The sequence below is a fragment of the Macaca mulatta genome, chromosome 1, assembly GCF_049350105.2.
Source record: "Macaca mulatta isolate MMU2019108-1 chromosome 1, T2T-MMU8v2.0, whole genome shotgun sequence".
In the NCBI taxonomy this organism is placed as follows: Eukaryota; Metazoa; Chordata; class Mammalia; order Primates; family Cercopithecidae; genus Macaca; species Macaca mulatta.
Genome location: NC_133406.1, coordinates 18,103,079 through 18,116,340, shown reverse-complemented (window position 1 = coordinate 18,116,340; position 13,262 = coordinate 18,103,079). Strand labels below are relative to the sequence as shown.

At 38.5% G+C, this 13,262-nt stretch overlaps 1 protein-coding gene across 15 annotated transcripts in view; it reads right to left on the bottom strand.

Moving 5' to 3' along the window:
• The window catches only part of TTC13 (tetratricopeptide repeat domain 13), a 102,386-nt gene that overhangs the window by 44,091 nt on the left and 45,033 nt on the right, over positions 1-13,262 (bottom strand). For all 15 annotated transcript variants that reach the window (XR_013416056.1, XR_013416055.1, XR_013416057.1 and 12 more), the window contains 7 exons: positions 11,424-11,506; positions 9,277-9,418; positions 8,839-9,013; positions 6,466-6,622; positions 2,975-3,105; positions 2,301-2,433; positions 1,304-1,396 (listed from right to left, as the gene is read on the bottom strand). Coding sequence is in view for 12 of the 15 variants with exons in the window: in XM_015126100.3 (XP_014981586.3) it covers positions 1,304-1,396; positions 2,301-2,433; positions 2,975-3,105; positions 6,466-6,622; positions 8,839-9,013; positions 9,277-9,418; positions 11,424-11,506 (914 nt within the window). In the remaining 3 variants the exon portion in view is untranslated. The remainder of the gene's footprint in view (positions 1-1,303; positions 1,397-2,300; positions 2,434-2,974; positions 3,106-6,465; positions 6,623-8,838; positions 9,014-9,276; positions 9,419-11,423; positions 11,507-13,262) is intronic.

Below are 13,262 nucleotides of genomic sequence, written 5' to 3'. Positions count from 1 at the left end.
GCTTTCGGCAGGTGGGGCTGTATTTCCCTTCTGTATCCCCATCACACAGCACAGCACAGCACACTGGCTGATCCACAGTAGTCTTCAATTAAAGTTAGTTGCTTGAGTCTACCTATCTACACCACAAATTATTCCATGAGAAATAGGAATATACAAGTCACAAGGTGAAAATAAATTTGTTTTCTAGAAGTTAAAAAAATATATACATACAAATTATATTTCCATTAAAACCCAAACTTAAATGTCAAAGGTGTATAGAATATTTTCCTTTTTCTTTTTTTGAGGCAGAGTCTTGCTCTGTCGCCCAGGCTGGAGTACAGTGGCACCATCTCGGCTCACTACAAGCTCCACCTCCCGGCTTCAAGCCATTCTCCTGCCTCAGTCTCCGAGTATCTGGGATTACAGGCGCCTGCCACCACACCGGGCTCATTTTTTGTATTTTTAGTAGAGACGGGGTTTTAGGGTTTTACCGTGTTAGCCAGGATGGTCTCGATCTCCTGACCTCATAATCCACCCACCTCGGCCTCCCAAAGTGCTGGGATTACAGGCTTGAGCCACTGCACCTGGCCTGAATAATATTTTCTTAATTCAGCTTCCTTGAACTAGAAGCATTTTAGAGGTGACACAACTACCATATTTATACATTTTATCTAAAATTAAATTCATTAAAAGATGGGCTGATAATATAGGTCCCCTTGAAACTGATATTCTTTAACATTTGTTCACCATTTATTTAGAAGGCAGCTAGGCACATAAAGAAAGGGTAAAGAAGTGAGCATTTCACCCATGTCCCCAACTAGCAGAGGCTCTGGACAAAACAGAAGTTTTCCAGCCAACCTGACTTGCCCTCCCCAGATGGCAGCTTAGTTACCAGAGAGTGTTATTTATCCAAACCCTTTGTGTGTTGAGGTGGGACGGGGAGCTTTTCCTCCACAACGAGAGACTTGTCAAGAGCCATGTAGTATTATTAACAGAATATTATGGTAAATGTAATATTCTCCATCTAATCATTTTCTATGATGTTTTAGGACACCTTAAAGACTGACGCCCTAGGAAAACATCTGCAATCTACCCTTCGGTCGTGCCCTATACCAGACAGAAGGGCCTGGGGAAGGAGCATGGCACATACTATGTTTCTTTCTGCAGCTGGGCTACAGGAAAGGAATGCAGGCAGGATTACGCAGGTGTATGTTCCCCGGTCAAAAAGTCACCAGGAAAGGAGCAAAGGGTCACTCCTGGTCTCCATGGCCTGTGTCTTGAGAAACTCCTAGGAAAAGAAGAAAGATGCACAAAAGCTTCATACCTGATTAAATTGATGTGGTTGTTAAAACCTCTGCTAAGACTTCGTGCTGGCATTTGATCTAACCACAGCACAGGCTGGTCTGGGTCAGCAATCCTATAAAACAGAGACCTTTATAAAACCAGAAGTGTTCAGAAGCATTCCAAATAAAACATGTAGAAGTGTTTGCAAAGGTGGAGGTAAAGCAACAGCTAGTCCATTATATGATGTTCATACCTACAAATTCCAAACAGGTGTTCCAGCTAGACTGGGCGAGAAGCCAGGTAAATGTAAAGGTTTAGGAGCGGAGCACAGTTTTTGTCATGCAAACGAATATCAAAGGTTACTCTAAACTAGCTAGTTGCCAGGCACCCCATTAACTATAAAGTGACTGGTCCAGTGAAGTTCATTCAAAGGTACCACAGGTAATAGATCTGTTCTTTCAAAGAGACTGTTTCTAAAATGCTTCAGGTAAACAGGTGACTGGAAATGTGACAACAATCAATTCCTTTTTTTTTTTTTTTTTTTTTTGAGATGGAGTCTCGATCTGTCCTCTAGGCTGGAGTGCAGTAGCGCCATCTCGGCTCACTGCAAGCTCCGCCTCTCAGGCTCACACCATTCTCCTGCCTCAGCCTCCCAAGTAGCTGGGACTACAGGCGCCTGCCACCATGCCCGGCTAATTTTTTGTACTTTTAGCAGAGACAGGGTTTCACTGTATTAGTCAGGATGGTCTCGATCTCCTGACCTCGTGATCCACCCGCCTTGGCCTCCCAAAGTGCTGGGATTACAGGCATGAGCCACCGCGCCCAGCCAATCAATTCCTATTTTGAAAATATTAGTTAAGTGCATGTCAAAGAATAAAGATGCCAACAATTTCTGACAAACTTTAGAGAGGAAAACCTAACTTAGAAGGCCTGGTGTTAGCAAGCAAAACAGGGTTCACAGCCTGTTAGCTAAAACAGACTGACGTTATTTGACAATGATAAGACTTACAGTTTATTTTCACTGAGATGTTAGTTACCTTCTCCATTTAACCGCAATGTCAAACATGTCTCTCCACTGCATCAACCGTGTCTTTCCATTCATTCGAACTTTCGAGTTGGTCCATGTACGCTGTACGGCTTGCATGACCTCCAAGGCAGCCAAACCCATAGCTATGAGAAAGGAATATCGAGAAGAGTTAGTATACTTTAGAGGGACTGAGTTCCACCTACTTTACAGAGTCTCAGTGATAAGTCAATAGTTAACACATAAAGGGTCAGTTATATTGGTGATATAAGAAGACCCAACACATGTTTCAGTCATGATGGTCCTACTAAAATTAAAACCCATCAGAGTTAACTAGAGACAGCTGAGTTTGTCTGCTCCCAACTCTGCTTCCTACTAATCCAAGTGGAGGTTTGCATTCTTCCACACAGGGAGTAAGGAAATAGCTCCCTGGATCAGCTGTCTGATTTTAAGTAAGGACTTAAGACCTATATTCTAGTCTCTACTACAGTAATAGCAAAAAAGCCAAGTATGTAAGGAGTCTTCTTTCAGAATTCAGTTTGAATGATTCTACACATTTCTATTCTGATCACATGGAGAATGTGAACAAGTACAATAAATAATAATTTTTTAAAACACATGACACGGTTTAACCACCCTTGCTCTTATGCCAGGAATATTTTCATTTTCAGATAGTTTCCAGAATACCTCTGTGTATTCGCTTGTTTGGCAGGAAACCAGGTGTTTCATATTGCATCAGGGATCCCAAACGATCAGCCACACAAATCAGCTCCTGTACTTCAGGCTTATAACTCTCAAAATTCTGATGTAACACATCTCTGGAAGAAACATGTACATGATAAGGACTTTTCAACAGATATTTGGCAATCCAATTCCACCTGAAGAGCAGTCACCTCCTCCACTGGAAAACTAATGAAGCAGTCTACGACCACATAATCCTTACTTCAGTCCTTTGCACCCAACTACACCTCAGTTTAAAAGGGAATCTTTATGACAGCATGTGCATAATTGCCATCACATGCTGGTTAGTAACAGTGAAAACTATGATAACTAGTGTGCAATTCAGAAGACACCTCTTTCCATTATTTGCTTTGTAAACTTCTCCAGAATACATAACTGAATGGATTGCCTTTTTCAACAAGCAACCAAACCTCTGCCCTTTGTCCATTCCTCACTCCTACCCAAGTTGTATTAGAACAAGTATACTTGGAATGGTACATGGAAATACTATTGTTTAGCTGCCAACCTGCTTGATGCTTTTATAACAAAGACTGAAACTCTAAATTATAGGTTGTTCTGGGGATCTCCAAGACCACCCTCACTCAGGCTCAGAAATTGGCTGGGAGGGCTCAGTGGACTTAGCACATAATGATACTCACAATAGTGAGTATCATTTTTTGTTTTGTGTCCTTTTGCTATAATAAATCACAGCACATGTGATTTATTACAGCAAAGGGACACAAAACAAAACCAGCAGAGGGAAGAAGCACATTGGGAGAAGTCTGGAGGAAACCAGGCACAAGCTTCCAAGGGTCCTTTCCCAAGGAAGTCATATATGATACATTAAATTCTCCCAGCAATTCGTTGTGAACACGCGTAAAATGCTGCCAACCAGGAAAGCTCATTAAAGACTCAGTGGCCAGGGTTAGAGACACCTTCTGCCTGGCAAGTTCCCAAATTCCAGATACCCAGAAGGAAAGCACGTGTTCAATAGAAACCACGTTGTTTGAACAAACAGTTTAGGCACAGAGAACTACTCCTATTAGTTTTGGGAGTGGTAGGAATCCCCTCGAAATCCAAGTTCCCAGATACCAACCGAGGGTCACTCTTGCAAGCGGTCCTTTCTAAGGACAGCAGTCATAGGCCTGCTATGTTAACACTTTTGTGCATAGAAATGTTTCTCAAAAAAGGAGTGGTTAGAGAACATACAAAACTTCCATGAGCAATCAATTTTCTTTTTATTATTTTTATTCATTTAATAGTTGAGACACATAGAAAACACAAAGTCAAATTACCCAGTTTAAGAACTAGAGTAATTCATGCAGTTGTATCTACTTGTATGCTGCTTTCCTATCCCATCCTCCTGTCTCTTGAAATTTGTGCTCCTGATTTACTTACCTTTTTAAAAACTAGGTTTGTTACACACACACACAGACACACACACACACATATACACACACAATATACTCTACAGTTTTGTTTATGAACTTTGGGAGAAAAAAATATGTGATAGCACAGCCTACTGACTTGCTGCTTTTATTCAACATTACATTTAAAAATTAATCCACATTGTTGCCTGAGTCATTTGTTTATACTGCTGTATAATATCCCATTGTGTGACTGTGACTATATCACATTTATCCATTCTTCTGCTGATGGACATTTGGGTTGATTTCCAGTGTTAGCTGTGAACAAATACTGCTGGTAGACCTGTTCAAGTCTCTCCTGGTAGATATGTGCACAAGTACAAAGTTCTCTGAATAGACACAGGAACAGAATCTCATATCAAGTATGAGAATATTCATCTTCACTAGATAATGACAAACTGCTTTCCAAAGTGGTTGTAGTAACTTATACTCTCATCAGGAGTATAAAGGTTCTCCATAATCTCCCTTCTGACCAATATTACTATTATCAGATTTTGTGACATTTGATCATCTAGTGGCTGAAAAAAATCTCATGAGGCCTTAATTTATGAAGTATCTCTTCATGTTTATCATTCATGTTTTCCCTGTGGTAAAATTACCTGTTCATGTCTTTTGCACACTTTTCTATTGGTTGTCTCTTATTTTTAAATTTGTAGGGACACTTCAAAAATTTGGACACTAATTCTTGGTCAGTTATTAAGTTTGCAAGTAGCTTTACTCTATTTGGGCTTATTTTTCTTTCCTTATGGTGTCATTTGTTGAACAGAAGTTCTTAGGTTCAATGTAGTCCAATTTATCAATCTTTTTGTTTCAAATCTATGCTTTGTGCTTCTTAATAAATCCTTGTCTACCCCAAAGTCATAAACATCTTCGTTTATATTTCCTCCTAAAGTTTAAAATATTTTGCCATTCGTACTTCAGATTTTCATCCATTTGGAATTAGATTACTATGCCATCACAAATATCAATTTTATTTTATCCATAAAATAACCCAATTGGCCCACTCCCACATCTTGACCAGTCCCATTCTGATCTGTAACACACCTTTACCATTTATCTAAGGTATCTATTCTCTTCCTTTAGTCCATTGTCTATCCCTGCACCAATACCATTCTGCTCATTATCATATTAAGTTTTGCCACCTGGTAGGATGAGAACCTTCCCCTTCAAGCCTGAGCATCCTCTTCTTTGGGAGTATCTTAATTATTCTTGGTCCTTTGTTCTTCCATAGAATTTACAGAATTTGCTCAACAAGTGCCTCAAAAAACTTGGGATTTTGAATGGCATTTTATTAAATCTATAATTAATTTGCAGAGAAATGGCCTTCTAATGTTACTGAACTTCCAATCCATGAACACAGTATTTCTCACCATTTGTTTGTTTGCTTAGTAACTTTCAATTAAGTTTTGTGATCTCCATACAGGTTTTATACAGATTTTGTTAGATTTTTTCTAAGTATTTGTTACTATTATAAATGATATTTTTGTTATTCATATATAGAAATGTAACTGATTCTTGTATATTGATTATAAACAATGACCTTGCTAAATCTCATCATTTCCTATAATTTGTAGATCTTCTAGGTTTCCTTTGTAGATAATTATGTGATCTGCAAACAATGACAGCTTTCTATATTCCTTTCTAATCCATATCACTGATTTCTTTTTCTTCTCTCTGTGCACTGTCTAGGACTTATAGTTCACTATTACAGACAAGCACTGATTCTGGGCTTTTTGGTTTGACTCCCAATGCTAATGTTAATGTATCTACCATTTCATTAGTTAAAATGATGTTTGCTATAGGTGTTTTTTGTTTTGTTTTGATTTTAGAGATGGGGTCTCTGCTGTGTTGCTGCAGTGCGATGGATGGCTATTCACAAGCACAAGGATAGCATGCTTGATTGAACTCCTGGGCTCAGGCAATTCTCCTACCTCACCCTCCCAGGTAGCAGGGGGTAGCGTGCCACCATGCCCAGCTTATAGCTCAGTTCTGAGAAAGGGAAAAAAAATGATCTTCATTTAAAGCACTTACTTTATGTGGGGTTGCAACCCTGGCTGCTCTTCATAGTCTTCTATGAGGAAAGGCAGATTTTTAGCCCAGTGGTCCTTAAAGCTTCCAGGCAGATCCACATCAATGTTATATTCCGTAAGGGGGGTATCAAGGTGTGCATGAAGATATCGAGAATACTCTGCAGAAAGGAAATGAGATCTGACACATCCAAATACTGCTAAAGAAACTTTCTTATGTCTAACTGCTATACAAATACTTTGTAACAAGCTGTTCTTCAATTATAAGAATTCTAAAAAGAGTTTCTAAATTTTAGTAAGTCACTATTAGTATATGATAGAGGTAACCTGCCACTGACTTGAGATAACAAGGTCAAATATAAGTCAGTCAGTCTGGTTCTACTTTGGCTAATTTTTTTTTTTTTTTTGAGACGGAGTCTCACTCTGTCGCCCAGGCTGGAGGGCAGTGGCAAGATCTTGGCTCACTGCAAGCTCTGCCTCCCAGGTTCGTGCCATTCTCCTGCTTCAACCTCCAGAGTAGCTAGGACTACAGGTGCCCGCCACCACACCTGACTTACTTTTTGTATTTTTAGTAGAGACGGGGTTTCACTGTGTTAGCCAGGATGGTCTCGATCTCCTGATCTCGTGATCCCCCACCTTGGCCTCCCAAAGTGCTGGGATTACAAGCATGAGCCACCGCGCCTGGCCTACTTTGGCTAAATTTTAATCACCTTTCCAGGAAAACCACTAAAAATCTCATTGTTTTCAATTCCAGAGTTTGAGAATCCAAGTTCTGTGTCAGACAGAGCCTGGTACTCTGTCAACTGGTATATAGATTAATTGGATATATGATTTCACCAACCGACTAATGGACTGCTGCTTATCTCTATGAAAGCACTGTAGGAAAAAACCCAAAGTACAGAGTGCCTGCCCCTTCTGCCTATAATTCACAAGTGCAAGCTCTACTAAACCAGGAAAAAAGGGAATTGTAATTCAGGGTAAAGAAAGATGTTGCCTAATAGGTAGCCCCAAGGCACCTGGCTATTGGATACTTAATGAGGCTAGGGTGATTGAAACTGAGTTTTAAAGTTTATTTAATTTGAATTAATTTAAACCTACAAACTGATACTTGATTCAATCATTAGAAAACTTCAGTATGTTTGAAATGACTTGCACATATGAACCTACTTTTTCAACTATAAATATTATAAATTCTAAATTCAGATCAAGTATTTCCAATGAAAATTTAACATCCAAATTGAGATGTACTATAGCATAAAATATACACCAGATTTCAAAGACTTAGTACAAAAAATAATGTGAAGTATCTAATGAATAGCAGTTTCATATTAATTATGTTATATGTTGAACCGATATTTTGGCTATACTGAATTTAAAATTATACGTTATTAAAATTAATTCCACTTCTTTGATTTTCACTTTTTTAATGTGGCTACTACAAATTTAAAATTACACACACAGCGTTATACTTTTTTTTCTTTTGGACAGTCATGGTATAAAGGGCTCACAATAACAAAAGAAAATGTAGGCTTTAATAAAAAAAAAACTGTCTTCAGAGACAGGAGATAAAAGGCGAGTAAAACTACAACTAATAAAAGGGTAACTGCAAGATTTGCTTTCTTCCTCACCTCATATTTCTCCAAAATATATGAGAATTTTGATATGAAGGAATGACAAGTCAAATATACCAAGTTCACATTTAACAGTAAGAACTGGCTGGGCATGGTGGCTCACGCCTGTAATCCCAGCACTTTGGGAGGCCGAGGCAGGTGGATCACGAGGTCAAGAGATCAAGACCATCCTGGCCAATATGGTGAAACCCTGTCTCTATGAAAAATACAAAAATTAGCTGGGCATAGTAGCACATCCCTGTAGTCTCAGCTACTTAGGAGGCTAAGGCAAGAGAATGGGATGAACCGGGAGGCAGAGCTTGCTGTGAGCTGAGATTGCACCACTGTACTCCAGCCTGGTGACAGAGCAAGACTCCGTCTCAAAACAAAACAAAACAAAAAACAGTAAGAACCTCACAGAATGTCAGTTTCCTGCCCTTCCTGTATTCTTGGATAACATGTGATGAGACACAAATACTCCAGATGCTCGTCACATTTAGTTCAAAATATGGCTTTTCAACTTAAGTAAAAAATGTTTTAACTTTAGAAAGTAAAAATTTTAAAAGTGGTAGAAAACGCATTCGACTGATCTTTCGAAGATATAAACATCTAGTCTCAACGCTAGCACTGACAAGGTGTGGCTGTGGACAAGTCACCTAGCCTCTTTCAGACTCCACTGTTTCATATGGAACATAAAAGAGTCAAGTAATATGATTTCTACAGCTTTGAGCATGAAAATCCAACAATTCTGTGATTTTCTGACTTACCTCGGAGATACTTCACTTTAAGATACTCAGGGCTAGCCTTCTGGCCTGGGAGAGGATCATTCAGCATAACTTTTGTTTGTGCTTTTATCCCTTCATAAAACTGTCCCATGGCAACGTGGCTGAGCCCTTTCATATACTGGCACACTTCGTTATACGGCTCTAGCTGCAGACACCGCTGAGGACAAAATGCTGCATTAGTATCAATACAGTTTAAGAAACCTTTGAAATGCCTTATTCTTTACTCCGGAATTAGTTTTCCCTCCAGGTTAAACCAGACCTGTAAACTAGACTATAACACAAGGGCAATGATTTCTTCTCTTTCTTTTTGTTGGAGTAGAAACACTATTCTCAGTCCCCCTTCTCTATTCATTTCACTAAACTTCACTGAAGAATAATCCAAGAATTCCAATTACTGTGTACTTATTTACGGATGCTCACCTTAAAGTTCTTAAGGGCTTCCTGTAAGCTGCCGTGGTGGTAGAGCATCATTCCCCGGAGCTGGAGGGTTTGCACATGATTTTGGTTGAGCAACAGTGCCTTTTGAAAGCTCTCAGTGGCTGCTTCAAAATTGCCCAATTCTCTAGGTATTTAATAATAGTTATGAATACAGTATAGACATTACAGGAAACATACAGAATAAGCTATCCTCAGAATTATGGACCAATATGTAAACAAGATACCTTGATGCGGGTGTTCCCTTTGTTACTTTTTTATAGCCTCTGACACATTACATTCTACTTACTTCTAAATCTTACCAGCTTATAGGATAACCACAGAGCTCTTGAAATTCTGTGGGGAAAATTCATCTGCTGATTTCCAAAGGCAGATGCTTATTCAAACCCCTCTCCTTGATTATTCACAATGAGTCCCAAACCCTAAAGAACTGTGTGTAAATTTTAATATATGGATAAAAACATACTTTTCCCATTTGGAAAAAAGTATACCAATTATAATCATAAACAGTTCATCATTCTCAATCAAATTCATAGCCTTAAAAATGCATTTTTTTTTTTTTGGTCACCAAAGTTGCTTTGCTTAAAATCTAGTAAATCATTATATAATTTAGAATTCTGAAAAAAGAAGTGTATTTTAGAATTGTAACCATTCCAGAATGGAAATGGTTGTTATGGATCAATCTGCTTTTTATTTGCTTTTTAAATAGGTTTAGAAACTGGGTCTCACTGCATTGCACAGGCTGAAATCAGCCTCCTGGGCTCAGGTGATGCTCTCACCTCACCTCCTGAAAAGCTGGGACCACAGGCACATGCCACAGAGCCTGGCAGTTCATTCTTTTATATATTACAAAGAATAGAAGTAACTTCAAAATGTTCTATACCTAATTCTCTATATATAATGGACATTTTTAAAAAATACAATTCCTGCTTACATTCATACAGCACTTTACAAGGTGCTTTCAAATCTGTTTTCAATTTCTATTCAAAAATTCTGTGAGACAGGAAGCATAAATATCATCCCTTAAACCCCAAACAAATCCAGACACACTTTTTCCAAGTTAGTATAAGAGTTCCGCAAACCATCAGATAAATAAGTTCTTGAATATAATCCTTCCAGAATAAGGTACCTAATAAAGGGACTTTCTGTTGCTATTTTTCTTTTCTAGCTTTTGTAGCAGCACCTTTACAAGTGAGAAGCCAGAAGCTCAGAGAAGTTAAGCACTCATACCTGCAGAACGACCAAGGCAGAACTAAGTCATGAGCTCCTTCACTCATGTCATCCTACTTCCTTTTCATAACACAATATACTTTTTTTTTTTTCCTGTTTTGAGACGGAGTCTCACTCTGTCGCCCAAGCTGGAATGCAGTGGCATGATCTCGGCTTACTGCAACCTCTGACTCCCGGGTTCAAGCGATTCTCCAGCCTCAGTCTCCCATGTAGCTGGGATTACAGGCACCCACGACCATGCCCGGCTAATTTTGTATTTTTAGTAGACGTGGGGGTTTCACCATGTTGGCCAGGCTGGTCTCAAACTGCTGACCTCAAGTGATATGCCTGCCTCAGCCTCCCAAAGTGCTGGGATTACAAGTGTGAGCCACCTCTCCTGGCCTACTTTTTTTTTTTTTTTTTTTTTTTTTAGGCCAAAAGTCACAATAGCTCTATTCATCAGGGCAATGCATGGGGTCAGGAAGCCAAGTTCTAGTTACAACTTTTCATTCTCAATAGATGTACATTATAATCACAACTTTTCCATCCCTTCATTCTAGGACTTTTCAAAAAGATCATAGGAAATTTACCTTAGTTATTGTCTAAGAAAGTAGCAACAGCATCTATACCCCAACAGCTTATAATGCCACTGTTCAAAACAACAATCCTTGAAGGACGAATGTTTTCTAGACCAACACACACACTGAAGTTAAGAGAGAATACTGTGCATCATGACATCCTCTGACACTATTTTTTTCTGCATTCCAGAGAAAATATCAACAAATCTATACATACTTGTGCAATTCAAAATACCCATCTCCTTTGGTTAAGAAATATCATTTCTTTTAAAATATTATGTGAAACTATCTTGTCTCCCCACTCTTCAGCCTCCCTCCTACCCCAACTGTTATTATTTTACTCACCTATACGCCTGCCCTAGACTTTTATATGCATCAATAAAATCAACTTTCTGCTTCAAAGCTTCTTTGAAGGATTCAATAGCTTCCTGTAAAAAGTGTACAGAAAATTATTTCATTTGCATGACTGTTAAAATTGAGTTTCACTTAAATCGTAAAAGGATTTAAATATATATCCTACATAGTCTGACAGATTTTCTTTTAAATAGGAGGACTTTAAAAAAAGACAGGCAGAAAATGCAATAAACTATAAGTCAGAAGGCTTTAATTTCAGTAAACAAATGCATGACTATGAAAAATACGAGCCTTAAATTTCTCCCCTTTACAATGGGAAATCAGCTTTCCATTTTACCTACTTTATTACTAGCTACTTCATTAAAACTTTGAATACTAATCATTTCACCTTCATATTATTAATATCATATCCTTAATTAATAAAGGCCCTAGGACCAAAAGCAAGCCTAACAGCTGTGTGAAATAATTTAAAACAATCATAACTGGCAACATTTAAAATTGAACCGAGAGACAAAAAAGAAAGCCCAATGTGAAACTGTTTATAAAACAAGCAAAAAGGCTCCTAGATTCACCATCTGAAGGATTCCCATGATCTACAAGGAAAAAGAAAAAGTAAAACAAAACAAAACAAAAACCTTAAGTTGCAGGTGTTTGGGGTGAGCTTCCATCTGCCTAATACCAAGTCTGAGGCTAAGACAGTGAGAACTGCTAAGCAGGCGCTGTGCTTTGGGAAGCTGTCCTTGGAAATGCATGGTATACTTGGCTACTGCCTAACTCCCTCTCCATCTATGAAAACTATTAATCAAATGAACCATTCTATTTAAGTAGAAACAACCTAGGCTTAAACCAATGTTAAATGTACTTTTCACTGTGACTCATACACTGCAATAAAAAAATTATGACTATATAGCTTACTAACATTTTTCCTAAGGAAAAGACATACTAAAGTTACCTGCTATAAGGCATCATGATCTCTAATAGCTTTAATGCAAAAGATTTGACTTTAGATAATTTTACACATGATTAGATAATTCATAGAAGAAAACTACTGAAGATGTCACATACCTTGCACATGGTAGGCACTCAATAAATATTTAATGATTTGGTAAGGCACACAAAATTGTTTTGCAAAAGCAGTACAATTCTAATTGCTTTCAAAAAGGCATTCATTCCCTGCACCTTGATTTTCTCTGAAAGGGAGACAGCAGGACAAGAGAGGCTGGTGTGCAAACTCTTCAAAGGCAACAATGGGATGACAATCTACTCATTAAGGACTCCTGCTGAATATCTACGGTTGGGTAGAGAGATGGGAATGGATAAACTTTAACATTTAAGAAATGTTAAAGATCACTTTTAGTTAGGCTTCTTGCCACAGTGTAACCTTGATCTTTTAAGAGTTTACCACTATATTCTTAATTCAGTAAACATGTATTGAGCGCCTACTATGTGCCAGAGACAGTGTGAGGTGCAGGGGAGGCAAGGATGAGCCAGTCATTATCTCTGTCCTCTAAGAATGGAGTCTAGTTAGAAAGCCAATTGTGTCACCAGGTTATTGGAATACAAATTAAGAGCTACAATAGAGATATAAGTAAGTTTCTGAGAATGAAGAGAAAGAAACCACTAACTGAGCCTGGGGTAACAGAACAGGCTTCAGGGAGGAAGTGACAATTGAGTTGGGTCTTGGGAGAATGAAAAGGAATTTGGTAAAGAAAGAGGGCATTTTGGAGAGGGGAAATAGTACTGTACAGTGGCATAGATCACTCAGAAATGGTGGAAAATTTAGTGAGGCAGGAGTGCAGGGTGCATGGTTGGGTACAGGGGAGAGGGAAA